General features: G+C 38.2%; 1 protein-coding gene across 6 annotated transcripts in view; it reads right to left on the bottom strand.

Moving 5' to 3' along the window:
• LARGE1 (LARGE xylosyl- and glucuronyltransferase 1) overlaps window positions 1-26,647 on the bottom strand; it is a 276,414-nt gene that overhangs the window by 170,221 nt on the left and 79,546 nt on the right. For all 6 annotated transcript variants that reach the window (XM_027715068.2, XM_027715069.2, XM_027715065.2 and 3 more), the window contains one exon: window positions 22,499-22,685. In XM_027715068.2, coding sequence (XP_027570869.1) covers window positions 22,499-22,604 — 106 coding nt within the window. In that variant the 5' untranslated portion in view covers window positions 22,605-22,685. The remainder of the gene's footprint in view (window positions 1-22,498; window positions 22,686-26,647) is intronic.

Raw genomic sequence — 26,647 nt, 5'->3', positions numbered from 1 at the left:
GCTGGTAACTCATTCCCTTCTGTAAGTTTTACACTCATTTGATGGTACAGACTTGGAAATAAACAACAAACAAAGCTCCATTTTGACAGACATGACTTGTGAAAACCTTGGTTGCAAATACAGATATTGGTCACCTCTGTCTACAACCAGGACAATTACACTTAGGGTAGGGTAGGGTAGGGTTGTTTCCTACCTGCACGTAGTATCTCCCTGTTTGCAGTTGTGGCTAAACATGAGCACAGTTTAGCTTGACATTTATCAAGCCCAAATTGCACTTTATTCTTCAGGTAACATGTACTTCTGCTCTACATATACTTTTGCCACACAGGTCTTATTGGCAATTCAAACAACCCAAGAGTCAAAGGAAAGCATTAGAGACAGGGAATAACATTTCTTCCCCTTTCAACCCATGCTCCCAAAGTAAAATGCACTTCAAACTTTAATGATCTATTTAAACCTCCATCATTCAAAAATATGTCCTGTCGTCAATGTAGAAAAATGGACATACCTGTAGTTTTGCCACTGATAACAGTTCTTTAAGTATCTTCTAAATCAAACTGCCTTTCAGACAGTGAAAGTTTTACTCGGACTACAAACAGATATCAAAATAATGCCCCATAATTACTAACAGTAATTACCCCAGTAATAACTAATTAATAACTTGGGAGTTCTGTTGATTCTTTTGACCCAAGGCTTTGAAAATTTCTGACAGTGGGAACTAGCAGGTAGGGAATAAATTGCCCTCTCTGTGCTTACCGGTAGCAGACACAAACCTTCCCAGGAAGCAAGCAGCTGCTGGCTGAGAGACAGGATATAACTGGATGGATCAGCTGCTCAGATTACTTTGAAAGGTCTCTGGTCATCTCCACTGGTTTTCCAGCCCCTCTACTCTTAGGTTCCCTTCTTCCTGCTACTCCCATCAGACTAACCATCATTATCTCTGTATTTTCGGTGGTGGGCCATGGCAGCTTTGAAGTTCAGACACATCAGAGATGTTTTCATTAACTAGTTCAGACACGGACACCAGTAAGGCTGGATCAGCTCAGGCTGCATACAGAATCCCAAAATATCCACACTCCACCTTACCAACAGAAGCAGAGATACTGGACATGCAACAGCAGTGCTTCAACTGTACTTTTAAATGCAATATAGAGGTACTGAACATCTCCTTCCCAGCACCCCTTCCCCACCAGCCCTCTTATCATAAATGACTAAAAAACAGACAGAGCTTCTCCTCTTGTAAAGGAAAATAATGTCCTACCTCTTATTTATTCTTAGTTGCAGTGAAGTAACACTAAAACCACCTAGCAACTAGCTAACTCTAGGTACAAACACCCTCCACAACACCACCAATAGTTCAAGATACCCAAGACTAGAAAAGACCTTTAAAGGTCATCTAGTCCAATGCCCCTGCAATGGGACATCATGCACTAGGTCGGGTTGCTTCAAAGCCCTGTCCAACCTGACCTTGAATGCTTCTGATAATGTAGAATACACAACTTCTCTGGGCAACCTGTTCCAGTATCTCACGAGCCTCATTGTAAACATGCTAAAAAATGATCAACAGTAAGTAGAGAGAAGCAGTGCATGGATCTGGGGAGAAATTTTTAACTATCTGAAAATGTTTCCTAGTTTATTTTGGCTGGCCGTATGACTTCTCATCACATTTTCTTCAGTGGAAGCCCTAAATACAAATGCTCCTAACCAGCATATAAGTTTGTGCAAATAAAACAGATGCAAAAAACCCATACAGCTGAAGAGTATGTTAGAAAAAAAAAGAACAGAAAGCTATGTTGGTTAGGAGAAGTTTACTCATAAAGGGGGATAACTAATTATCATATAAAAAGGAGTCCTAGCACAGTAACATAAACTGCTGGTTGGGATTTTTTATGTTAAGTATAGCTAAGCAAGTATTTAGAGAACAGAATACAAAGCATAGGAAAGCAATAGACAGATGAACTGTGCCCAACTGATCTGCATGACCTCAATTCTGAAATGTCATTTTTGTATAGAAATGAACATCTGAGCCATATTAAATCTTATCTGTTATAACTGGGAGGATGCAACACTCTTGTCTTTTAGCTCCATTTCTAGGCTCCTTGGGTCTTCCGCACAGAACACATTATAACTTTGCTGAACAATGTTGCTTGGTCTTATATCTCCAAAATAAACCTGTTTTTTTTCTAGTGAAAATCAATTTTTAAAAAAGGAAGCAAATGGGAATATGTTTTTAAAGAGAAAGAAAGAAAATAAATGATGTACATGTGAAGGGAAACTAGCAGTGGTTGAAATTTTCTGATCACATCATCATTGGTGCTGAACAAGGAACATAAACACTATTAGAGAAATACTAGAATAGCAGCCCTTATTCCCACTAGGCAGTATGGCAAATATGTCCCTGGGAATTCAGTAATAAAACAGAGAAAATTGAACATGTGTGACAGAGAGACAGAGTGAAATGAAGCACGAAAAAGAAGTGCAACATAAAAGGTTTAAAAGGGTTCAAGGTGTGAAAACACTGAGGAAAGAGGGATGTGTGAACCAGTGCAAGTACAAGAGGAAAACAGTTACAGGATTTTGAATGAGTGAGGCTGAAGATGGTAGAGGGTAAGCAAGCATAAATGTGAAAGGAAAAACAGGGGTATGGATGAACATGCAAGTGAGCAATAGAGCATGGCAGTGACAGGCTGTAGTGCAGTAAGAAATGGCAAAAGTAGGAAAATCAGAGAGAAAAGAGTTTCAGTGGTGAATTTCTTTTTTGTTGTTGTTGCTTTTACCTTCATCATTGATCAGAAGAGAAAGTGTTACACGAAACCAGACCAGCAAACAATGTAAGAAAGACACAAAAGCCACAGTAATCACTAAGAATTCTCAATAAACAAGACATTGGGAAATTACCTTCAATGTTGTCCCCAAAGCTGAGATGGTCAGAATGACTGAGCAGCGTGTTGTTCGGAAAACGGCAAAGTGGAACAAAGGGGAACCAGTAACTTCAAAAGTGCAACAAAGTACTTGAATGTTTTCTCCCTTCTGTGATGAACTGTTCTTGTCACAGTCTACTGTGAACTCAAACATAAGTAGAGTATCACAATAAAAAGTAAGGAATTAGGTGTAGAGAAATTAGGGACTACAGACATTAGGCACAACTGTCTGTAAGAGACTTGTAGAAATGTTCTTCTGCTGTATTGGGTTTGCATGACAAGAATTTGGTAGCAGGGATCTACAGGGGTGGTTTCTCTGAGAAGCTGCTGGACACTTCCTCCATATCCTAGAGAGCCAATGTCAGATGGCTCCAAGATGGACCTGTTGCTGGTAGCACCTCTGAGATAACAGAGTTAAGAAGGGAAAATAAGTTACTGCACAGGAGAAACTGCAGCCAGTTTGAAGAGTGAGAATACATGAGAGAAACAGCTTTGCAGGCATCCAGGTCAGTGAAGAAGGAGGGGGGAAGGTGCTCCAGGTGCCAGAGCAGAGATTCCACCACAGCCTATGGTGAAGACCATGGTGAGGCAGGATGTCCCTCATGGAGGTTCAGGGTGGAGCAGTCTGTTCCTGAAGGACTGCACCCTGTGGAAGGGACCCACACTAAAGAAATTCATGGAGGACTGTCTCCCATGGGAGGGAGAAACAACGTATAATGAACTGACCACTACTCCATTCCCTGTGCTGCTCGACAGGAGCAGGTAGAGAATCAAGGATAAAGCTAAACCCCAGAAGAAGGAAGGGACAGGGGAAGGTGTTCTTAAGATTCGGTTATATTTATCATTACCCTACTCTGATTTGCAAGCCAAGTCTGTTTTGCCTGTGATGGTAACTGCTAAGTCATATCTCCTTGTCCTTATCTCGACCCATGAGCATTTTGTTATATTTTCTCTCCCCTTTTTAGCTGAGGAGAAGAGTGAGAGAATGACTTTGGTGCGCACCTGGCATTCAATCAAGGTCAACCCACCACAATCACACAGTTGTAGTTGCATAAAAATATGAAACCAGGAAATATTTCTCCATTCACATAAAAGAAACTTGAAAGAAACAGAAGTATTCAAATACTTCTCTGGATAATAAATAGTTATGGTGCTCAAATTACTCTGCTTTTCCTAGTAACAGGAAACTGATGAATCACCTCTTTCTTTCTTTCTTTTCTTTCTTTGCTCTGAGAACAACTAGCCTTACTATTAAAGACTGAGACATAGATGGCATTAAGTACCTCTGCCTTTTCCTCATCCTTTGTCACCATGTTTCCTTCTGCATGCACAAAGGATGGAGATACTCCTTAGCCCTCCTTTGTTGCAGATGTATTTGTACTAACACCTTTTGTTGTCATCTTGATGGATGGGATTCACACAAGGGTACTGAGGGAGCTGGCCAAAGGGCTTGCCAAGCCACTTTCAATCATTTACCAGCCATCTTGGCTCCCCACCGAGGTCCCAGAGGACTGGAGGTTAGTAAATGTGACACCCATCCACAAGAAGGGGCAGAAGGAGGATCCAGGTAACTACAGGACTGTCAACCTGACTGTGGTGCTGGGGAAGGTCATGGAGCAGATCATCTGGGTGCCGAGCCCAGAGAGTGGTGGTGAACAGTTGCATCCACCTGGCAGCTGATTATAAGTAGTGTTTCCCAGGGCTCAGAATTGGGGCCAGTCCTGTTTAATATTTTCATCGACACCCTGGATGAGAGGATCAAGGGCACCCTCAGCCCATTTGCAGATAGCACCAAGTTGGGTGGGAGTGTTGATCTTCTGGAATGTAGGACCTCCATGGGCTGCAGGGGGACAGCCTGCCTCACCATAGGCTGCAGAGGAATCTCTGCTCTGGCACTTGGAGCACCTCCACCCCCTTCTTCTCCATTGACCTGTATCTGCAGAGTTGTTCCTCTCACATATTCTCTGTCATCTCTCCAGCTGCTGTTTCTATTGCAATTTTTTTCCCCCTTCTTAACTCTATTATCCCAGAGGTGCTACCACTGTCCCTGATGGACTTGGCCTTGGCCAGCGACAGGTTCATCTTGGAGCCGGCTGGCATTGGCTCTGTTGGACATAACGGAAGTTTCTAGCAGCTTCTCACAGAAGCCACCCCTGTAGCCCCCCTGCTACCAAAACCTGACCACACACCCCAAATAAACCCTGAACCACTTTGAAAGAAATCCACTTTCCCACACAAGAGCACACAAGTGCTTTGAGTAGTTCATGTTACACAGTGAGGCTGTCACTCAAAATAAGCATTCCTAAAGCTTAACAGCATTCCTTTTTCTCCATCAACACTTCTTTTCCTTTGCCAAAGAAGGCTTGTGTGACTAATTAGTCCCCAACACTCCATTATTGTTAACAATAATATTACCTAGCCTATAGAGGGTTTTTCATCAGTAGATCAAAAAGTACTTGGGAAATAAGGCAAGTGTCATTACCTCATCAAGTAATAACTACTAAATAATCAGCTCTGTTGCTGCTTTAAACCTTAAAAATGGTGTTTTAAAACCACCAAGAATCTAAATCATAATCTCCAAGTAACACACCTTCTCTAGCAAAGGAGATTTTTTATTGACTGTTCAGTGGAACCCAAGAAAGCTCCATGAAGCAAACAGGGAATATATTTGCAAAGATACGACATAGGATTAGAAGGGACCTTTTCAGTTATTGAGCTAAGGCCCAGTTGCCCCACGCTGAAATATCATATAAGCCCTTTCTTAAACAGCTTGAGTTTTGCATTAAAACTAGTGAGAGCTTTCCGCATTTCATTAATCCCACTGAGAGACAGTGCCAGAAGTATACAGATCTGATGAACAGATATTTTCCTCTCATTTCCATCCTAAATGTATTGTTGATCCGATAAAAAACATTTGTCTTGGTATTAACAGTATCTGCTCATGTGAAAAGCTCTGTCCAGTCTTGCGTATTTAGAAAGCTCTCAATTTGGTAAAGGAAACGAAAAATACAAGTAAGTCTTCCATTCTAATAACTAGCAAGGTCTATAAAGTTTTGCCCACAGCTATAGACATATATACATTACCTACTATCCTCCAGTATCAAATTCAGCTTTCCTAAAAACATCTATTGGAAGTCCAAGATTTAGTTCCAGAGCAGTGATGGCCACCTAGGAGTCCACTATAATGTATTAGGATTATTCTTTCCCAAGGTGCCTTACTTTACACTTAACAACACTGAACTAATTTGCCCTTGTGTACTGCCCAGTTTTAAAAAAAATCTATGGTGGAGATTCCACAACGCCTGTTCACAATCTATCAGGACACTTCATGCTTATTCTCTTTAGAGCTGCTTTTCCTCCAGTCAAACTCTACCTAAATCTCCCACTGCTGCAATTTCAGGCTGTAACTTGTTATATTCTGATCAAATTCACTTCTGTATGCAATGAAAAGTCGAGTCAGCTTGAAGTATTGAATACAAATGTGCAGTGCTCGTCTTCCTGAGAATTTCACTATCAACCTTTCTCTCTTGAACCATCTAGGGAAGAGGTTTGACCTTCCTCCATATGCTTTAGGACACTACTAAGATACACGTCTTTCTCAACAAACATCTTCAGAAATAATAGTTCAAACATCTCGCGTTACTGCTTATGTGAAGTTCTGATCTGTTTTACCCTATTTTTGCTACCTAAAGAAGTAAAGACCTTCTTGTTTATTTTTATCTAACATATCTTTAGCTGACATCAACATCAACTTGGTAACAACATTCTGCTGTTTTCTTTGGAGAAAAGTAATCAAAAGTGTTAAGTAGGAATATATTTTTTCCATATTCTGGAATCTCACAGCCATTATCTCATGTTCTTTTTCAACCAGCCATCTTGAAACAATATTGACTCTTTCAGTTCAGCCTCTTAACTTTTCTTCCTTTTCTTCTGTTTCAGTATTCAGAAGTGCACTTGTCCTTTTATATTTGCATAGAAAACAATTAACCAAAACTTAAATGTTGTGATTGTTTCTTAAGGTTTTTGTGATACACTGAAACTGTTAATTAGAGTACACAGACAGAATACAACTTTCTTATCAAGTTGTAGTCATTGCCTTTCAGTTATTCTATTATTCATATTATTTTTAACCACATAACCACCAGTTGTCTTGATGGAGGGTTGATGATGTAAAGCCTCTGCTCTTCAGCTAGACTGACAATAAAAAGTGTTAGGAGGTCTAGAGAGACTAAAAACAACCTTAAATAATCCTTGCACCATCAGCCATCACCAAAAATGGCTCACTTACAGGGTCACTTTCCTCTTTCTCTTCAATATATTGCTCATTTTATGTTATATTTACTTTTGAGAGGACCAAATAAGTAGGTTTTCCTACAACTTTAAAACACTGATTGAGTTACATCCACAAACACTTCATGACTACCAATATCGATCATTAGTTTGCAAGTTTGATTGGTAGCTTTCATGTCTGGAATAAATTTCACATAAGAATTCCCTATAATTTCAAAAGATTGAAATCCAAAAGGATAATTTGGAAAAGACAATAACATGTCCATTTTCATGATGCTGAATCCTTTCACACATTCTTGATGCTCATATACAACACGGTTAGCATGCACCACAGTGAGGTTTCTTTTAGTAATATTGCAAATGAACTAACGGAACTCAGTGTCTTCCTGACTCCTCAAGATAATACCCTCTCTTTTCCACACGAATCCACTTTTTTTTACTACATCCCACTACTTGCAATGCATGCATATCTTCTCCTTTGTCTTTTCTCCCTGCCTGGATTATTACAAAAAAGCCAACTCACAAGTATTCCATTCAGCTTCCTACCAAGAAATTGTTTATGACAAGTGACAATAACACCTGAGCACTGTTCTTTCTTCACTCTCATTTAGTAGCTTCTCCATCCCTAATTAAACTCTCATATTCTCAGTTTTCACCACACCATTAGAACATCTCTTCTGTGAAATGCACTAAAAACAGTTTCCAACCCTCACCAATTCTTTTTGCAATTCCTACTCTCAATTGCTGAAAATCTGGTTCTTCAAACAAGCACCACATAAAATTACCATGGGTAATCCTTATGTCAGTTGGAGCTTTCCATTACCTGTATACCTCTAAGCAGAGTCTCAATTCCACCATAGCTGCTATAACAAGTATGTTACTTTTGTGCAATCAAACAATAATCAGTACAACAACATCCCCTCTTTGGAAATGGCTCAGATTTTTCCATTATTTATGTGCAGTCAAACTATGACGTGCCAGGACCTTAGTGGAATATTTATAAACAATATTCAAATATTGTTTAGATCTTCCTAATCCTTGTAATGTACTGCTGGATATGTAAGGTAAACAACCATTTAGTTATTAGAAATATAAGCCTATTTAAATATGCAAATGTTTTTCCAAACAATTTGTTTCCATGGGCAATACCTTACCCCTAATAAAAAAATACAGGAAATTACATGTCTCATCCTCCTCTGCACATCAGATACATTCACAGACTGCAGTATGGTGTAAACAGGTTTTTTTACACAAAAATTGCCACTATGCTTTGCTTCAAGTTGACAATATTATTCTAGATCTGGATCCCCTGAATCAACCTGCAAAATAAATTATTGTGCCAACTGAAGAAAACCAACGCTATTTGCTGTAGATTTGTTGGCACAAAAGGTTCTGCCCTTTCTTGAGCACTAGCAATTGCACTTTTGAACTTTTTCTAATGTCTGGATTTACTGGCCTATTGTGGCTTTAGATGCCAAGGTGGAAAAATGGCTACTAATAGCAAAAAATAGTTATTTTTAAAGGGCCACTTCTAATATAGCTCAGGAAGTTTCTGCACCTAGAAAACTTGGAGGCGTGCTGCAGTTCCAAGACTCATCCCGAGTGAGTAATGTAGATAAAGGTCTTTTTGGAAGCTAAAGAAAATGCAATTATATATGAGTCTTCCTGGTAGGATGGAATAACAGTACAGAGAAGTACCAGGCTGAGCAGTCATCTTTTCTACAGAGACTTTAAAAAGTAATGAGAGATTCTGGAGTAAAGTTCTTGGGTGCTCAACTGGACCCTCTTCAAATTTGAAGGGGCCTGTTTTTCAAATGGGAGAAATGCTGAGAGAAACCCAGTAACTCAGGGCCAGTAATGCAGGAACGGCAGCATTCACAATTACGAACCTCTTAAAATGTTACTGAAGTGCTTTCACAGCATATGCTGTTCAAATTAATCAACAACCTCACTGTTCAACCAACAAATCCACTATCTATTACATGAAGTCTATCTGACACAGAGAAGACTAACCATTTTTCTTCTGAGCTCCATGTGTTGCTTTGTCTTAGTCTGATCTGTTCTTCTCTTAGAAAATTGTAACTTCCGGCTGCTCCTAATGGAGAGCTTCTGCTTTTAAAACCACTTAGAAGCCAATAAACCCCCTGAAATAGGTGATATATACAGATTGCACATTAGCACCTACATAGACAGTTCTTCACTGTCTGACTGTAGCTAACAGGTGACAGTAGCAGCATAATCTCAGAAAAGAAGTCTAGGGCTTCTCTGTAAGGTAAGTTTGTACCAGTCTAAGATGTTATTTTAAACAGCTATTACTATGCCAACTAGTACAATATCTCACGACTGCTTTTATTGGTACATATGCCATTTTGGAAGCTGTTTTAACTGAGCTGGCAAAAGCCATTCCCGTGCTGCTGCAATGATTTTATCTATGACAATGACCAGTATAACTGCATGGGTGTAATTTATGATGTTTTCAGTGTGGATTCTTTCTTGTCCTCCCCTGCTCCAGTGTGCTCTACATCCATATTGCACTGCAAATCTAACCACACTTCTGAGGCAAAATAAATAAATGTGTACATACAGGAGCTGGGGACAGGGAGGATATGGAATTTTTCATGGGAACAGGTAGTGAGCCACATACCAAAAGAACAATTCCCATAGTTTACAGTATCTTGATTTAACCCATCTCCCTCCTGAATACAATAAAAACCATGAGCCCCTTTAGTAGCTTTGTTCAAGAAATAACGTTCTTCTCTCCATCTCCTGACAGTGGTCTTCAATTAAAGCCTGCAATGATGAAACTCACTGAGACTGACGGAGGAAATAAAAGGAGAGAAACCACTGAAATGCATCTTTGGAAGCAGATTATTAAATGTCCCGCAGACATCGGTGCGACTGACAGCCACCAGAGCTTAGTGAAAAAAGAGAAGCGGTAAATTAAACTTCTCATTGGGCCTGATGATGATTAATATCTCTTCTCTGATGAGCTGAAACTGCTTAATCTTTGCTATTAATATCAAATCACAGAGGTGCAAGTATGGTAGCTGAAGAGAAAGGGGGCATATGTGAATGTTTAAAATTTGTGGGAGGAAAAAAAGGACAAAAATAACTGAGGTACATTTTGCTCTTAAATCTCCTAAAGCAAAAAACTGAGAATGAAGCTGAGAGTCACCATCAGCAACTCTGGAGTCAGGTTACTATGAGGCAGTTCTTGGGCAAACAAAGTTGTACAATTTAAAGGAGATAAACAGTAGGTTTTAGTTGTTTGGTTAAAGGCATTTGCATTCTACAGGAAAAACCACTTAATTCATCACATCTCCATTCAAGTGTACATGAACAAGCAACTAATACCTTCATCCAACTCAAATAAGTTAGATAATTGTTATTTTCAGACTTACTTACCTCTGTGTATATTGGCAAAGCTTTGAAGAGAGTTACCTGGGGTTCCTTGGAAACCAGTAATTATGTGTAGCTGTGCAGATGGATTTTTAAACTCGGTTCCTATAAGAATATTCTACAAAATGAAACCTCTCTGTTGAGATTTTTACCATCAACCCTTGGGTTGTAATGCAACGAAGCAAGAGGTGAAATAGCTAAATCCACTATAGTTAATACTCCTAGAAAACACTCTGTATGTATTACATTCTCAGACCAAAAGAATTCTCTGTTAAAGTCAGTGTAGATCCCTTGAGATACACATTATAATAGTTTGATTAGTAGAGAATGAAAAGCATACTTTTATAGCACCCATTCATCCGAAAACATTATTCCTGCTAAAGTTAACAAGCAAAATCAGAGAGTTAGGTTAAATCAAATCCAATGGCAGGCAGAAAATTTACTGACTGTGAATATTAAAACAGTGTGTGAGAGACTGAAATGTTAATGGTTAATGACTCAAAGAATGGATCATTTGCAAAAGCAGCAGGGTGCTTTGCTGAGGCCAGGTTTGCACCCCCTGCCCCTCAACACAAGGGGAAAAGGACAGTTTTTTGTGTATGGTGGTGAAACTTCTGATCCATATAAGACAGAGGGGGTGCACACCCACCACCAGAGGCTACAAGCTGGGTTTTGAGCGAGATAAGGGAGAGGGCCAGTAAGAAGCAGACCCAGGGGAGGCAGGATAGTGCTTTTTATCACACTCACGTCCTCCCCTACACAACCAGCTCAAGTGTGAAAACTCCACCCTCCCCCCCAGGGGAGATATCGAGACATTCAAACATAAGCCCCTTCTGATGGGGCATAGCTGGCTCAACCACACTGATGTGAGAGGCAGCTGCCATGTCTCAGAAGGTGTCATAAACCGTGAAAGATCACCAAAGTGCACCCAGACTCATTTCTGGGGCCTTCCACCAGAGGACTGCACATGATCCAGTGTTGCAAGAGATCCAGTGTTGCGTCACACACTGTAAAACGCCCCTGTCAGGGGAGGTGCCTGGGTATTTATTCCATCTCAACCTAAGGGTATATTGACCCACTGGACTTTGTATTTCATGAGCTTCCCCCACCCCTGACGGATCAAGACTGTGACCATCACTTGCACCAAAACTGCAACAATCAAGTCTCATCGCTGGATCCATAGGTGGTGATATCTTTCTTCTCCACTGTCTACTCTTATCCTTTCTATCTTTGTTCTTTTCCTTATATATTTTCTTAAGTGATATCTCCATACTTTTATATTGTTATATTACTATGGATAATAATAACAAAAATGGCTACGTTTCCTTTCCATTGCAACCAAATTGTTCTAAAATAAGCCCTACATATTTATATCTATAAACACCCATCAGTCAGTATTGTTTCACTCAAATCCACCCCAAGGCATCTATTAACAAGAACCTGAGTTACCCTCACCTTTAGGGGCAGGTCGTAACATGGCAGTATGATTTCAATACAATTCTAGAATGCTGAATGTCTTAATGCTATGAAAAAAATGGATGAGAAATCTTCCATTTGTTAATGCTGTGAAGGTAACTTGTAAACACTGTACACTGATTTTATGTTTCATCTGCAGAATCAAGATAACAATATTGATAAAATATAAGTCTGTAAGTATTGATCTCATGAATAACTGGTTGCCAAATTAGTGCTCAAATAAGTCTTTTTTCTTAAATTTAATAAACATTCTTAACCTGCAGCTGAAACTGTAATTTGATCCTTTCTGAAGGGTTATTTTTCACAACTGAAAAGGTACAATAACCTGGAGCCAAAACCAAATATTTTGCTTGGGAAATTAGTTTTTCTGGACTAGGATGGCAACTGATCATTCTGATAACTAGCTTCTATTAGCTATGGGAAGGTTAGAAATTATCCTATAAATTTATCTCTTTTTTTAAACAGCTATATGTCGTCATAACTGTAGCACTGTAGCACTCTCATCTACGGTTCTCAAGGTGATATTTCTTGCAGTGCACTTTATGTACTGCAATATCTCATAATCATGGCCACTTATTTTACATGAAACTGAAACTGTTAAAATGACCCTTTTTTATTATTTTTTCCTCATCTACTTCTCATCTTTCACTTCCTACCTTGACGCTAGAAATATCTGAACAAGGATTAAAGCATGTATTTTTTAACAAGGTGGAATAATTTATTCAGAGATGTGCTAGAATCCTCCACCAGCTTTAAAATCAAGTTCAGAAATCTGGCAGGAAGAAAAGCTTTGGTGTATCTAGAATGCATAGGTCAGATGCAAGAATTACCAGCCAGCATTATTCTATCAACTCTACAATAAAACACAGCCTGCACTATGCAAGATGTTAGAGACATTGATTGTTAACAGTCAATCTGATGGTAAAAATCTACAAATCTGCAGAAGCTGATAAAAAATCAGTAACTGTTCTGTGTGATTTTGAGATGAATTGACAAATTTGTCTGCAAGGTCCATTTTGAAACACAAATTAAACAAAAGACTGCTGTAACTACTCTAGGAGAGAATTACTGACATTAAACAATGAAAGATGAATAATAAAATAGGAAAAATTGGAAAGGAAGAAAATAGAGGAGAGAAACTCAACTACTTAATCACATAATAAACAGATATCTCTTTCATATTTTTTATTCCAGCAATTTCTTCAAGACCTTTCCAGCATATAAGAATAATTCTATCTTATTAGCTATGGCTTTATTTCAGCTCCAGAAATAATCCTCTATATATTACATAAATGGTATGTAATATCCTTTGATATTAAACTACACCATGACAACCTCAATCCTGTGTTTAGAGAGCCAAATGAAGATGCTATTGTAGCACCAACAGCCATAACTGCACTGCTTTTAATCTGCTTAAGAAGAACAATAATCACTTTGAAGAAGTAGGGGTCCAGGTTTCACTGACTAGAAAACAGCACACAAACTGCCCACGTTTCTTCTGCCCCTAATAGTACCTGTCCTTGCTCAATTACAGCCAACACATGCAGGTCTGACTGTACTACAGTCACATCTTCAGTTTATTTTGTAGATACACACTTTTGGTTTTCAATTCAAGATGAATAAATCCAAGCTGGTAAGTTACTCCAGGTGTTTGAAAGCATCCACTGGTGATGGTGATTTCACTGGGCATCTAGAGAATTTGGAAAGCAGTATGCAGAGAGCAGATCACACACCTCTTCTTTAACTTAGGTATAGACCCATTATTACAAGTTTAGTGGAAAAAGTATCTCATTAGGAAACACTTTATTGAGACAGTAAAATATTTTAACTAGGTCTATAATTTTTTTTAAAGTAAATATACCAAACAGAAGCAAATTCTCCTTTGGACTATGAATTTAACTTAGGAGAATGTGATGATTCTGTAATATTTTTTGTAATTTTAACTTCACTACTTTCAGTTCTTCCCTCCTATTTACTGACCTCTGAAAACTCTGGCATTTAGCAATTTCAAAGGTAAACAGAATTATAAGGGAAAAAAAAGGAGATTTAAAACCTTGATGTTTACATCCTAAGCTTTGCCAGTTTCACAGAACTATAGAGAAGGACAGTCATGCCACAGGTTAAGAAAAAATTATTACAGCAAAATAGCTCAAATGGCTTGAACATGGTTAAACTGAAAGAGAATCTCAGGCTAAAAACATATCAGTCTCCAGGTCATCAAGTTTTCCACTTATCGTTGGTATTTACAAAGTTGAGTGAACGAGGATGACTGCTGTCAGCTCACGTTTTTGAAGTCAGCTGTGCATTTCACTCAATTGTCCAAGGATATCCAGATACTTTAAAAAAAACCCTCTTTCAAGTCTAAAAACAAGAATAACAAAGCAACACAAGAGAGGTAAAACAACAAGGGGAGGAAATAATTACTCAGCTGAACAATTTAATGGCTATCATGTCTGAAAAAATGTTTGAAAAGCGTAACGAGGGAATAAAAGAGATATGTTGAAGATAGTGGTATTCTTAAGCCAAGCGTACCTAAATCATGTCCATCCAATAACAGAATATTAACTTTCCAATCAGTTGCTTTTCCTAATCCATGCCAGAGCATTATCTGCAGGACATAAGAATGACCATACATGATGAATTTGAATTACTTCTTTGAATCTATTTTTAACTTGACTCCTTCTCCTACTGGTATTATACACATTTAAATAAATGTCCCAAATGTAAGTTTCAAAAGTACTGGAAAGCACTAGAGATTCAACTTGCTGTCTAACAGGAAAGATTTTGATTTTAAACTTTTTCCTGATCTGAAAAAAACCCCACACATTTAAAAAACAAAAACTCCACAAAAATCAAACAGCCTAAGTCAATTGCTCTGAGAATCAAACACTAAATTTTCATTTTGGTCTTTTAAAATATCTCTATTTTGGGTACTTTCTCATCCTATGCATATACATTTGTTGACCAGCTTGTCTGTTTGCCCCCAAAGCTCATTGATTAATTTCAAATTACTTTGTTAGAGGGAAAGAAGTTAGTGGTAATGAAGCTTCTACAGTTGCCAGGAACACAGAGAGAGAGAGAGATGAGAGATGCTATACATTGTACCATTGAGAAATATACTGCAGCATGAGCTCAAGATTTATTTAGGTACCAGGAGATCCATATGGGAGCTACATTTTATAAATGCCCTAATTGTAGGAAAAGCAACTTCAACATCAATCAGCTGCATGACATCAATCACATCAAGTCAGGCTACATTAGTTTCAGCACTCAAAGGAGTTCTGGTCTACTTATACTGCACATTTTGTTTCAAAAAGCCAAGCAGTACTTCTTGGTTTTTTTTTTAAGAAACAGACATTTAAGCTCATCTTGCTTTTCTGTTTTTCTACAGAAAAATATGTTTTGACTATGAAGTCAGTAAGTACCTATCTTTGTAACAAAGAAGGAGGAATAATCAGGAAATAGCTCTCCTACTGTTAGTCTTCCACACAGCCCTAACAGAATTTGGGCATCCAATGTCCCTTCTTCTTGGTAGAAATTTTTTTCACCTTTGTGTAAAGCAACTTTTATAGACAGCATTTTTCCAAAAAGTTTGTTCAAAGATTGAGGAAGACAAAGATGAAACCAAAACCTCGAGAAATCCCACAGATTATATTCAGAGTAAGCTGCTGTTCCAATGAAGCTGGCCCCTTATTCCTGCTCAAAGAATTCCTTTTCATTCTGACCTTTATGTTTCTGCCAGAAATGAAAAATTAAGAGCTGACTAGAAAAAGAAAGCCAAGAGAAAACTGGTGTTTAGAAACAAAGAAATATTCCATCCAATCAAGAGACTGTATAGAGAGGCAAGCAGGTAACCCTACAGTTTCCTTTACTTTTATGAAAGGATAAGCATGTACTTAAAAAGATGAGTGTCAAAAGAGAACATGTGTCCCCTGTACTGGAATGCAAAAAAACCAGTGCGGACTTGCTTTTATTTGGCACAGCACACTGACTAAAGAAGTGTCCATTGCAAGATTCATGGCTTTTCCTGAGATGATAGCATCTTGGTTTAAGGATATAAACTCCTGACAAGCTGAAGAAGAAACAGCACTGACTTCAGCATTTAAGTGCTGAGCTATAGTGGACCTTATTAGTTAAGGACAAAAGTGTATTGCAGCATTGTAAGTATTTAGTTTAATAGAAAGAGTGGTTGAGGAGAAAAAAAAAAAGAATCCATGCTACTCATTAACTCCACAATTTGACCTCCATAAGCTTCTCATGAACAAGTTGTATTCTGGCTGAGATTCTTGGCTTAAGGCCATTCTCGTTTTGCTACAGAAACTACTTCAAATTTCCTGACACTGCTCACAGGCAGACTGTCTATTTATATAATGGGGAGAAAAAGTATTTTTCATATTCCCTTATTAATTTTATTTTGTTAGATGATGGACAGATAAGGCTTCTCAAGTCTGTAAAACAAAATAAATGTGGGAACACCGAATTGCAAGTTAAAGATAATGAGCAGAGAACAAGATTCAGCTTTCATAGCATGGACCTTCTGGTCAACAGCATCCTTCAACCAAACTTCAGCAGTATTCTGTATAACCAAATCACAACGGTTTCATAGGACAAGTTTTCCAAGATAAAGCAAACAAAACTTCACATACGTCTGAGGTCTTTACTATCATGATTGATTTTATTCTTGTAAGATCTCCGAATGTATTTAAGAAGGTATAGTGATTGCAGTAGACATAGAGGTGCTTAAGTGACAATTTTCTATGTCCTTAAAAAAAAAATAACAAGACAGGAGTAGACCACTATCATTTACTCCAGAATGGATATGAAGGGGTTTCTATCTTAACTAGAGATAGCCAGTCTTAACTAAAATACACCGCCTGTAAACCTGCCTAGGCACCCATCACAGTAACAACCTAACTATATACAGAGGCACCCTTTTCAGGGCTTTGTTCTCAGAACTTTATTAAAAAGACAGGATCAACACAGAAGTTGAAACTTCTATTTTAAATAGACACTGGATTAAGTTTTCTTCTTTAATCCTGCTGAGACACATACCAGATAAATTCAGGCCCACTGAAAGAAACGTAATAAAAAAAAGCAATTCTAGTATTTGCTCCTTTCTGATTACATTATCTGTAAAAGGATTATTTTCTGATGTTTGTTCATCAGTTGCAAGTGTCTGATAGACATTTTAGTAATTAATTATTTGTTTGCCTCTTCCTATGACTAACTTATTGCAAGCATTAAAAATTCAGGCAGTTTTCATCATGCACATAGACCATGTGATAAACTTTTGGCACTTAACTGGATAAAGCTGAACTCCCAGAATCAGTTTTCTGATTCAAGTATTCACAAATATGATTTCAAAATCTACTTCCCATGAATATTAAAATTGGATATTCATTGTTTCTGTAGACAGTCTTCCCAATTAACATATTCACTAGAATATTTATGGAAACATACTCAAAAAGAGTGTGAACAGCATCAAAGTGAATCCATTTAAATACTAAGATGAGTATTTGCAGCCTTCCTTCAATTTATTTTATTGTATTTGATGAGGTGTTTGCCCAACTCTGGCTTCAATCGTGTCTCTACAGATGACTTTGACTAAAATGAATTGCCAGAGAATCACAGTCACCCAACACGGGAGTGAAAAGAGGACAATCAAGGAAAGCAAGTCCCAGGATAGAAGTCAGGCTCTATTTTTTAAAGTGTTACCCTGGGCAGTTAAAGAAAAAGAGTCAACTGCTCTCTCACAGATTCCCCGCATGATCTCACACAACTTTTCAATTTTTCATCTTAAAGCTACATTACTGGCTCTTCCTTTCCTGTGAAATATGTTCTCCACAGGAGCCCCACACACATAGTCTAGGATTTTCAACCTCAAGTGGATCCACCACACAGATACTGGTAACTCAAGTGTATTTTCATCCTGTCAAAACAGAGGTGACTGGAAATCTGCTGAGGGCACAAAGGCACAGTGGACTCTTTTTTTTTTTTTTTTTTTAGGAATCAGTAATCTAGAAAGCATAGTCAAATTACAGTTCCAAATCTCCATTTTACATGACATTCATGATGAAGGGGATAGGAAAGTGCTGCATATATAGCTTGGAAAATGAAGCTATTTATGAAGCTACCGCTGGTTAGTGAAATTGCTATTTTCTTTCTAATAAAAATTCATCATGTATTATTTGATTATTTCTTCTCCCTGTTTTAAATGCACTTCACCCTTCCTACTCTATTACTTTGTCTTTTGAATGTAATCTAAGAGTGTTGGAACAATTAGCTTTTCCATTCAAAGTAACTGATAACTAAAATTATGCCGTCCTTGTGCATTATTAAAAACAATAACAGTAACCAGGTATGTTCAAAGGCTATACAATATTCAATACCATGTTTAATATTCTAGTTCATAACCTTAATAGACATTTATACATGATTAATGAGGCTTTTAGTAGCTGCTGCTGTCACAGCTTGGGTAATACCACCTCCAATGAATATTCTAAGGGAATGGTCTTACTGGCAGTGCCTGAGTGACAACTGTAAAGTAGCAGGCTGACCTGTACTTGCTGACAAGAGAAGAAAACACAAAATAAAACAAAATTCTGTCTTAAGGAATTGCAAACTATTTCAAAAGCAGAACATGGAAATTGACTGCACTAAGGCATATTTTATATTACAGATTCACTAACAAAGCTTTTAAAGGGTTTCTAAATGTGATCCCACTACCATGCTATGGCAAATGAATAACTGAAGTTCTTAGGCATAAACACATGGATGAGTAATGTAATTCCTAATTACATCAAGACACAGCACTGCAGATATCATACCAAAGAGAGGCCTTTGAGTCTAGAGCCCTGAAACATACAAACAAAGAAAAAACCTGCACAGGAATGAAAAAAAAACCACTAAAACTTTTGCTATGACAACTCAGCTAGGTCAACCTTTTTCCTTAGACCAAGAGGTGATTTGACTACTATATGTATCTTCAAACAGAACCATAGCCAGGCCTGGCAGGGCAATAATTAGCATGGATTCGCCAAAGGTAAATCATGCCTGACCAACTCGACTGCCTTCTGTGATGAAATAACTATGAAGAGGAGACGACTAGTTGATGCGCTCTCCCTTCAATGTAAGCACAGTATCCCTGTATCCAATTTGGGATTTTACAGTCTAAATGGGTGGTCTACCAGACGGGTGAAAAACTATCTGGAATGCTAGGCTCAAAGGGTGATGGTTACTTGTTCATGCTCTGTTTGGAAGTTAGTTACATGTGGAGTTCCTCCATGTCTATTCTGCGACTAGACCTTTTCAGTCTTTTCATCACTGACATGCAGAATTCACCCATATCAAGATTGCAAATGGCATCAAGTCTGGGGGTTGCAGTCAATAAACTCACAGGCAAGGGTGTCACCCAGGGGACCTAGACAGACTGAAAGAGTGAACAATGCAAAGCCCTGTGCCTAGGAAAGACTAACTCTCTCATAATGGCACAGGCTGTGGACTAGTCCTCCTGGGAAACATCTGCAGTCCTGGTGTAGAGAACATTAAAAATCATCAACAGGAACACAGCAAGTAGGCTGAGGAAAGAGACCATTTCCCATTACTTTATACGCATTAGACCACATCTGGAACATTGTGTCCAGGTTGGGGTCCCAAATAGAACAACATTGATGAAGTTCAGAATAGAGCTATGAAGTTGTACAAAGGCTGAAGTTCTTGCCCTGGGCTTGTTCAGTTTGAAAAAGAGAAGGCTCTGTGGGTCTTATCAGCAGCCCCCTAGTACCTACAAGCAAGTTGCAAAAAGACAGAACCAGACTCTTCACATTGATAAGTGGCAAGGGGATTTGTGACATCAGACATAAATTGAAGCAAGGGAGGTTCAAACTACATATAGGAGGAGAAACTCTTCCACCTGAGGGCAGTCAAGCAGTGGCCCAAGTTGCTCAGGGAGGCCATGAAGTCTTTCTCCTTGGAGATTTTGAAGACACAAATGAATAAAGGCCTAAGAAATCTTGCCTGACCCCAAAACCCACACTGATTTGAGCAGTTTAACGAGAGGACTCCCGAGGCCTCTTACACACTGAATAACTGAGTCTATGAAGACACCAGGTATTGATGATTTCTTTAATTTAGTGGAGAAAAGTCTAAAAGGAACCATTTATTCAAACCTAAAACCAGATGAATGGAAAAGAAAAATTCTAGCACTGTGATTAACCAAAGAAACTAATACCAGAAGACAGAGAGAACTCTCCACTTCTGTTGGTTTCAAATCAAGGAATAATGATGTTGAGAGGCAATTTTTTTCTCAACTATATAGAATCACAGAATGATACAACTGGAAAACACCTCTAAGATCATCGAGTCCAACCATTCACCTAGCACTGCCAAGTCCACCACTAAACCATGTCCCTAAGTGCCACATCTACACCTCTTTTAAACACCTCCAGGGACAGTGACTCAACCACTTCCCTGGGCAGAGTGTTCCAGTGCTCATCAACCCTTTCCACGAAGAAATTTTTCCTAATATCCAATCTAAACTTCATCAGGTGTGACTTGAAGCCATTTCCTCTTGTTCTGTTGCTTGTCACCTGGGAGAATAAAGCCACCCCCACCTCACTACAACCTCCATGGAGAGCTCAAAATACGAGTAAATTGTGTGAACCGTTGTGGAGAACAAAACAAGAAATTATATAAAATAACAAAATGGGTTTAACTCGTTGCCCATAATATCTACAAGTTAAGGAAAATGCTAGCTATTAGGAGGTTAAATAAATATCTAAGTGACCTTAGCTCTCAACCAATGAAGATTAAATAATGCCCCATCCAAAAAGAAAAAGAAAACAGATACAGAAAAGTAATTGAAAGAGTTACTAACTATATAATTTCCAGCCCTTTTCCAGGCAAGGCTTTGTAATAGGTTTTGCTCCCTGGTTTGCATTTAAGATTAATTCACACTGAGAGCTTTAAGTCACTTCAAATACCATGTAGCAGCAAATTTCAAGATTTGTATTGAGTTCTCTGTAAAAACAAAGGATTCTGCACACAGAGGAATTTAAAACACCATGGCATTATCAACTGTGGACACAATTAAAATAGTCATTACCACAAGGCAGCATAATATTCTTCTAAAAGCAAAAAGGTGAGGCCTGCATTTGCTCAGCTTTTAAAAATCAAACAAAGTCAGTACTGTTCTGCCTCCCAGATCATTAGTTTTCAAGTATGCATCCAGGACTCCTTATATTTCCAATTTAACATGAATTCCATAAGTGTTTCATTCTAGAATAAGCTCATAGTGTTACTGCACATTAAGGTAGAATTTTAATAATCAAATAAATTTGCATAAACCAACATTTGTACCTGGCATGTAACTAATTCAGAAGTGTATGTAATATACACTCAAAATCTTTACATGTTCTTACTTGTAATTTAACTTGGAAACCCATTTTGTTTCGAAACAAAGCACAAATTTGTCAGCCAAGGTAACATGAAAGAAGCTTGACATTTTAAACAATGCCTTTTTAAAATTATCTGACTGTAAAATAGCGTCTGAACAGTTTCTGAAAGGTTGAAACACCTTTCCTCGTGCTAAGATAACTACAAGGGCTGAACAGGTTTTTTTTACTCTTGCCAAAATAACACAGTTACTATTGCCAAACATAAAATGCTCCATCTCCACAACAAACAAAACAAATAAACAAAGAAAGCTACAAAGTACCAAAAACCAGGAGAGCCAGAATCTTCAATCCTCACCTAACTGAAATATTACTGCTGAACTTCAGTAAGGCCAGAAAAAAAACTTCATCAGATAGGAAATTTAAAAGGCAAAGTAGTGATTATTCCAAGTCTCATTATAAAAAGTGCTCATTATATAGTTGCAAGTCAATATACCTATTAACTGGAGGATTTCCACCTCAAGAAAGAGAGGGACAGAAAGATATTCCATCTACAGAAACCCACTGCCACTCACATGGATGCAGATTAAAACTAATTTTATATAAAGAAATTTCATATAGGTATTTATTCATTTTCTGTGTTTGGCACATCTGAAATGAGATGTTAACTTTAATTAAAAGTAAAAACTTACAGGGCATAGGATAGATCAACTTTTAAAAATTAGAAAATAATACGGAAAAGAAATGATTAAAGTGTGGGAGGGGTTTTGTCGTACTTTTTCAAGGTTCAGAGATGAGCGGAAAATGAAATAATTGTGGCCAGTAATTTACTCAACCTCAGCAGTGAGAACATGGTAAGGAAGGCCCTTTGTTGAGACCTGCACCTTGGGAACTATTTCATACACAAGCCTAACGAGATTTGTTTAAATAAAATCAGTGATGACTGATCTGCATTTGTCTGCCCAGATGCAAATCATTCAACAGCCCACCACCCCTCCCCAGCCATTATTCCTCTCCTACCTTCAAAACTCCCAGCAAACAGATAAATCCATGTAATGGCTGGGACAAAAAGGACGGTCAGAGAGGCAGCCAGGAATTTCCGTCGCCCTCTGCAGATTCCCAGCATTCTCTCAGGAGTGCAGATTCCAAGCCCAGTGTTGTTCCTATGTCGGAAGCAAATAGTCCACAGCCTCCCACATATTACTCCCTGAAAAGGAAAGGAAAAATATTTCAACAGCTTATCTCTCTACAGAAAGTTATAGACTATGCCAGTGTTCCAAAAGAGTTTAAAGAACAAGGCTAAAAATAGGGTTACTGCAATTGCAAGGTAGTACCCTTCACAAAATTATCCACAACTACTTAATAATAAAGCAAGTTTTAGAAGCCAGACCAAGCCAGTAAGTCAATGAAACACATCATCTCACCTAAATACACACTAAGCTCCATCTTACCAAGAGACATCACCTTTATTTGTGGTTTTGCCCTCATTTTACTCTATAAGAAAATGATGGCTTCTTTGATGCCCATGTGTGCTGGGGTTCCAGGGCAGATAAGAGAAAGGCACCCATATTTCTTCACCTGCTCCCAAAGAGCAAAAGTCACACCACTGAATCAATGAGCTGGCTGCACAGCTGGTCATGAGCTTAAGAGAGTGAACCAAAAAAGGAAAGACAAAGTTTGAGGGTCGAGGGGCATTATTAAAATGAACCACTTTGCTCATCAAAAAACAAGGCTGATGAACTGCTATATTAAAGGAGAGAAGAGAAAGTGCAAAATGGGCAAGGAAACTTCATTGTTCACAAAGGGGATATCAGGAGCTTTACACTGTATGCCATTAGAAAAGAAGTGGATTCTAGTGAGTAACACTGTTTTTATTAGGGAAAAAATAATTCTGATCTTAATTTGAAATAATTGTTCTGCATTTCAGAGAGGCCAAAACGACAAAATAATATGATGATTTTTATTCACAGGAAAATGAACATTCCCACATCAGTGCAGGCATGCAGCGCGTAAAAATAATGTTTCATATTGATTGCAGTTTTGTTTGAAAGGGAAGGAAAAGGAAGTAGACAAGTGGGAGAGGGAAACAGAGATATTAAATCCATGAAAATCTAGTTCAGGTTTTGTGTGAAAGGGCTTAAGTTTTTCAATTCTAAAACCAGAACTGGTCGACAAAAATTATAGGGAAAAAACCACAGATTCTGGCAGTACAAGGTGTTTAATAACAGTGGCCTTTGACTTACGCTTACACTAGCACCAGAGTCAAAACAAGCAATGAAAGGATTTCTACAGTGACATATTAACAATGGTTGCTGTGTGTCTTGAAAGTATGTCTGAGCTCTACAACTCCAAATACATTGCAGTGAAAGTCAATTCTGAGATTAAATTACAGCAAAAATGAGAATTGGAGACAAGAGAAACAGGTTCAGACAAAACCCTCTGATACTAGAGATACCTGGCCGCAGTAACCAGGCAAACTTACAGATGTTGCTTGAACATTCAATAGAGCCCACTTTACTACTCTGCAGTTAAAGAGGCATGATAGTGCTCTGACCTTGGAACTGATAAAATGGACTATAATTTGTCCAGAGCCAGCACAAAAAGCATTCCATTGTGTCAGCTTTTCAATGCAATGAAAGCCTCACCACAGAGATTTTGCGCAAAATATGTGGACAGACTTAATATTAACAACTGTGGTAATAGAGTTACTCTGTGTTAGACAGAGACACACATTTGGTAGATAAATTGTGGAGAACTCTTATCTTTATTCACTGTATTTGGATAATGATTACATTTCATTTCTTTTCCTTATATCACATATCTTGTACAACTACTCTGAAGAGAGTCCTTTACATGCCTACTTGAAAACCACTGATAATTTCCCTGGCTTCTGTGTTTATAAGCATGTCTATTATAAAGTGCATAGAATCACTTACGTTAGGTAGGAATTCTTTTATTTATTTTTTTTTTCCTTTAGTGACATGGTATGCACCACTGACATCAGTCTCTGCATGGAAAAATAAACCTTTGAAAATACCAACCAAAGTTGGTCATTAGCCAACAGCCAGATCTTGTAATGCAACATACTCTGGCTGCATACTGCTCCTATCAATGATACTGTAAAACTCACAGCTAACAAAGTAAGAGTCAACACTACATGTTTCTGAAATCATGCTGCTACGAGTACACTGATACAAGCTTTTGGTGTAATGACAACCAGACTCTGAAGCCTGGGGTTATAGCACTGGTAGTGGATTAATTCATCCTGGGGTGGCATATTTAAGAAATAATTTGATTTTTCCTATATATTCTTTTAAATATCCATGCAAGTTAAGTTTCTGAAAAGGTTGATGCAGATGATGGAATCCAGCTTTTCTGCCCTATGAATGTAAAGTACCCTAAAAAATCAAAAAGGTATAAGGAACAACATTTAACACCCAATTCAGCTATGAAGGAAAGCTAGGAATGTGGCAAATTCAGTTTTCTACAAACTGTCATCATTCAGACAAAACAGACAAATCATTTTGCACATTCATGTGCATCTTTTATCTAACTAGAAAGACATTTGGGAAAATCCTAAACAGATAAGTCAGCTTGTGATGAATCACCCTAGGAAATGTTGAGATACTTCTTTTAATAGTGCTTTAAAAGAGCCATAAATTATTTTAAATGAAGCTTCTACTATCTCCCCACCTCCCCAAAGTTTTGAATAGCTTCCCTTGGGTCTTAAATATTCATTTTTAGTGTATAAAATCACCACACCTGCTGAGTACTTTTTTCCAAATTAGATGATGCATCATCCGCAGCCCCTACACAAGCAATTATATAAAAGGTCCATGAATGGTAATGAAGATTCTTAGCTTAAAGGAAGAGCTGGACTCAATCATGTATTCATTACTGGTTTTACTCAGAAAGAATTTCACCTAATATGCCATGGTAAAATAAATTGAAAGAAGACATTGCAGTTCTTTGACTTGGTTTTCCTTTCAATTCAACAGGTGCCAGACTGACATCTGGCACAAAAAGAAAGTAATTGACAACCACTGGCTGGAGCCAGGGCTGAGCACAAAACAGGGTAGCACATTTCTGACATAAGAGGTTGCCGTTGCCTTTTAGACTGCTCCTACAGTATCCACTGTTTTTCAAGCCACAATCCTACTGAATCAGACTGTCACCTGCCTAAAAGGCTTTAGAAAGCAGTTTCATGGTACAGGGTAAAAATGAAGCTACTTTGGGTGTGACACTGCTAGGCATATTCATTTTTTCAGTTACAGCAAACACTGCAAAATGGTTCACTTCATTTACACAAACCCATGCAGTGTTCCTCCTGATAGTTTTCGGTCTCAACAGCTGTGCTAACTGAGCACTTATACTCAGAAATAGAGCATGAAATATGTCAGAAAGAAAAAAAAGTATGAAAGAGTAACTGGCCCATTTAAGCACAGGACTTGGGTGTGATACTCTGATCAAAAAATAGTCCATGCTTCCTCTATATCTGTTGGCCAGTGTTAGCATTTTCAGATACATCTCACTGAGCCCCAATGAGCATCTGCAACTTTATCCACCTTTACTGGGTTTACCTCAAAGCAAGGGAGATCAAAATTAGTCCCAGAGTGAAAGGGAAGGGTTGTGTTTGCAGTTTAAAACATGGTCTCAGTTACACTCCTCAAGATACAATCAGATTTTCTGCCCATGCGACAGATACAGAAAAGTGCATGCATTGCAGGACATTGCTCTACCTTGGCCTTCAACTGTGCTCCAAGTGCATCATATAATTTTGTTTTAGAAATCTGATTCACTAGTACCCATAAAAGCTACCTGAATGTACATCGTGCATGTATGTCTTGCTGTCAGTATGTCAGATGCTCTACACTTCTACAATACACCAGTTCAAGATTTATAAAACCTACTGCACAGGAGCAGTTCAACAGACATTTATGCTGCAACCTCAAGCCAACTCATCCCTGACTACTGCCCACAGTGCTACAAAAGGCTACTAGCTTGGACAATACCTACGTGCAGGTCATAGTGGGAATTAAAATAATTTGGATTTCTCATTGTAAAGACTTACTCTTCACCTTCTTATGATGTGACCTTGCTCATGACCTCCTTATATGAACAGAATGACCTTTGTTACCTTCACATACAGTCAAATGCTTCCATTAACTA

This window comes from Pipra filicauda, unplaced genomic scaffold (assembly GCF_003945595.2).
Source record: "Pipra filicauda isolate LSUMZ 115617 unplaced genomic scaffold, ASM394559v2 scaffold201_size1378038_pilon, whole genome shotgun sequence".
NCBI classification, from domain to species: domain Eukaryota; kingdom Metazoa; phylum Chordata; class Aves; order Passeriformes; family Pipridae; genus Pipra; species Pipra filicauda.
The sequence above is the reverse complement of the archived record's forward strand: the minus strand, read 5'-3'. Positions and strand labels throughout refer to the sequence as shown.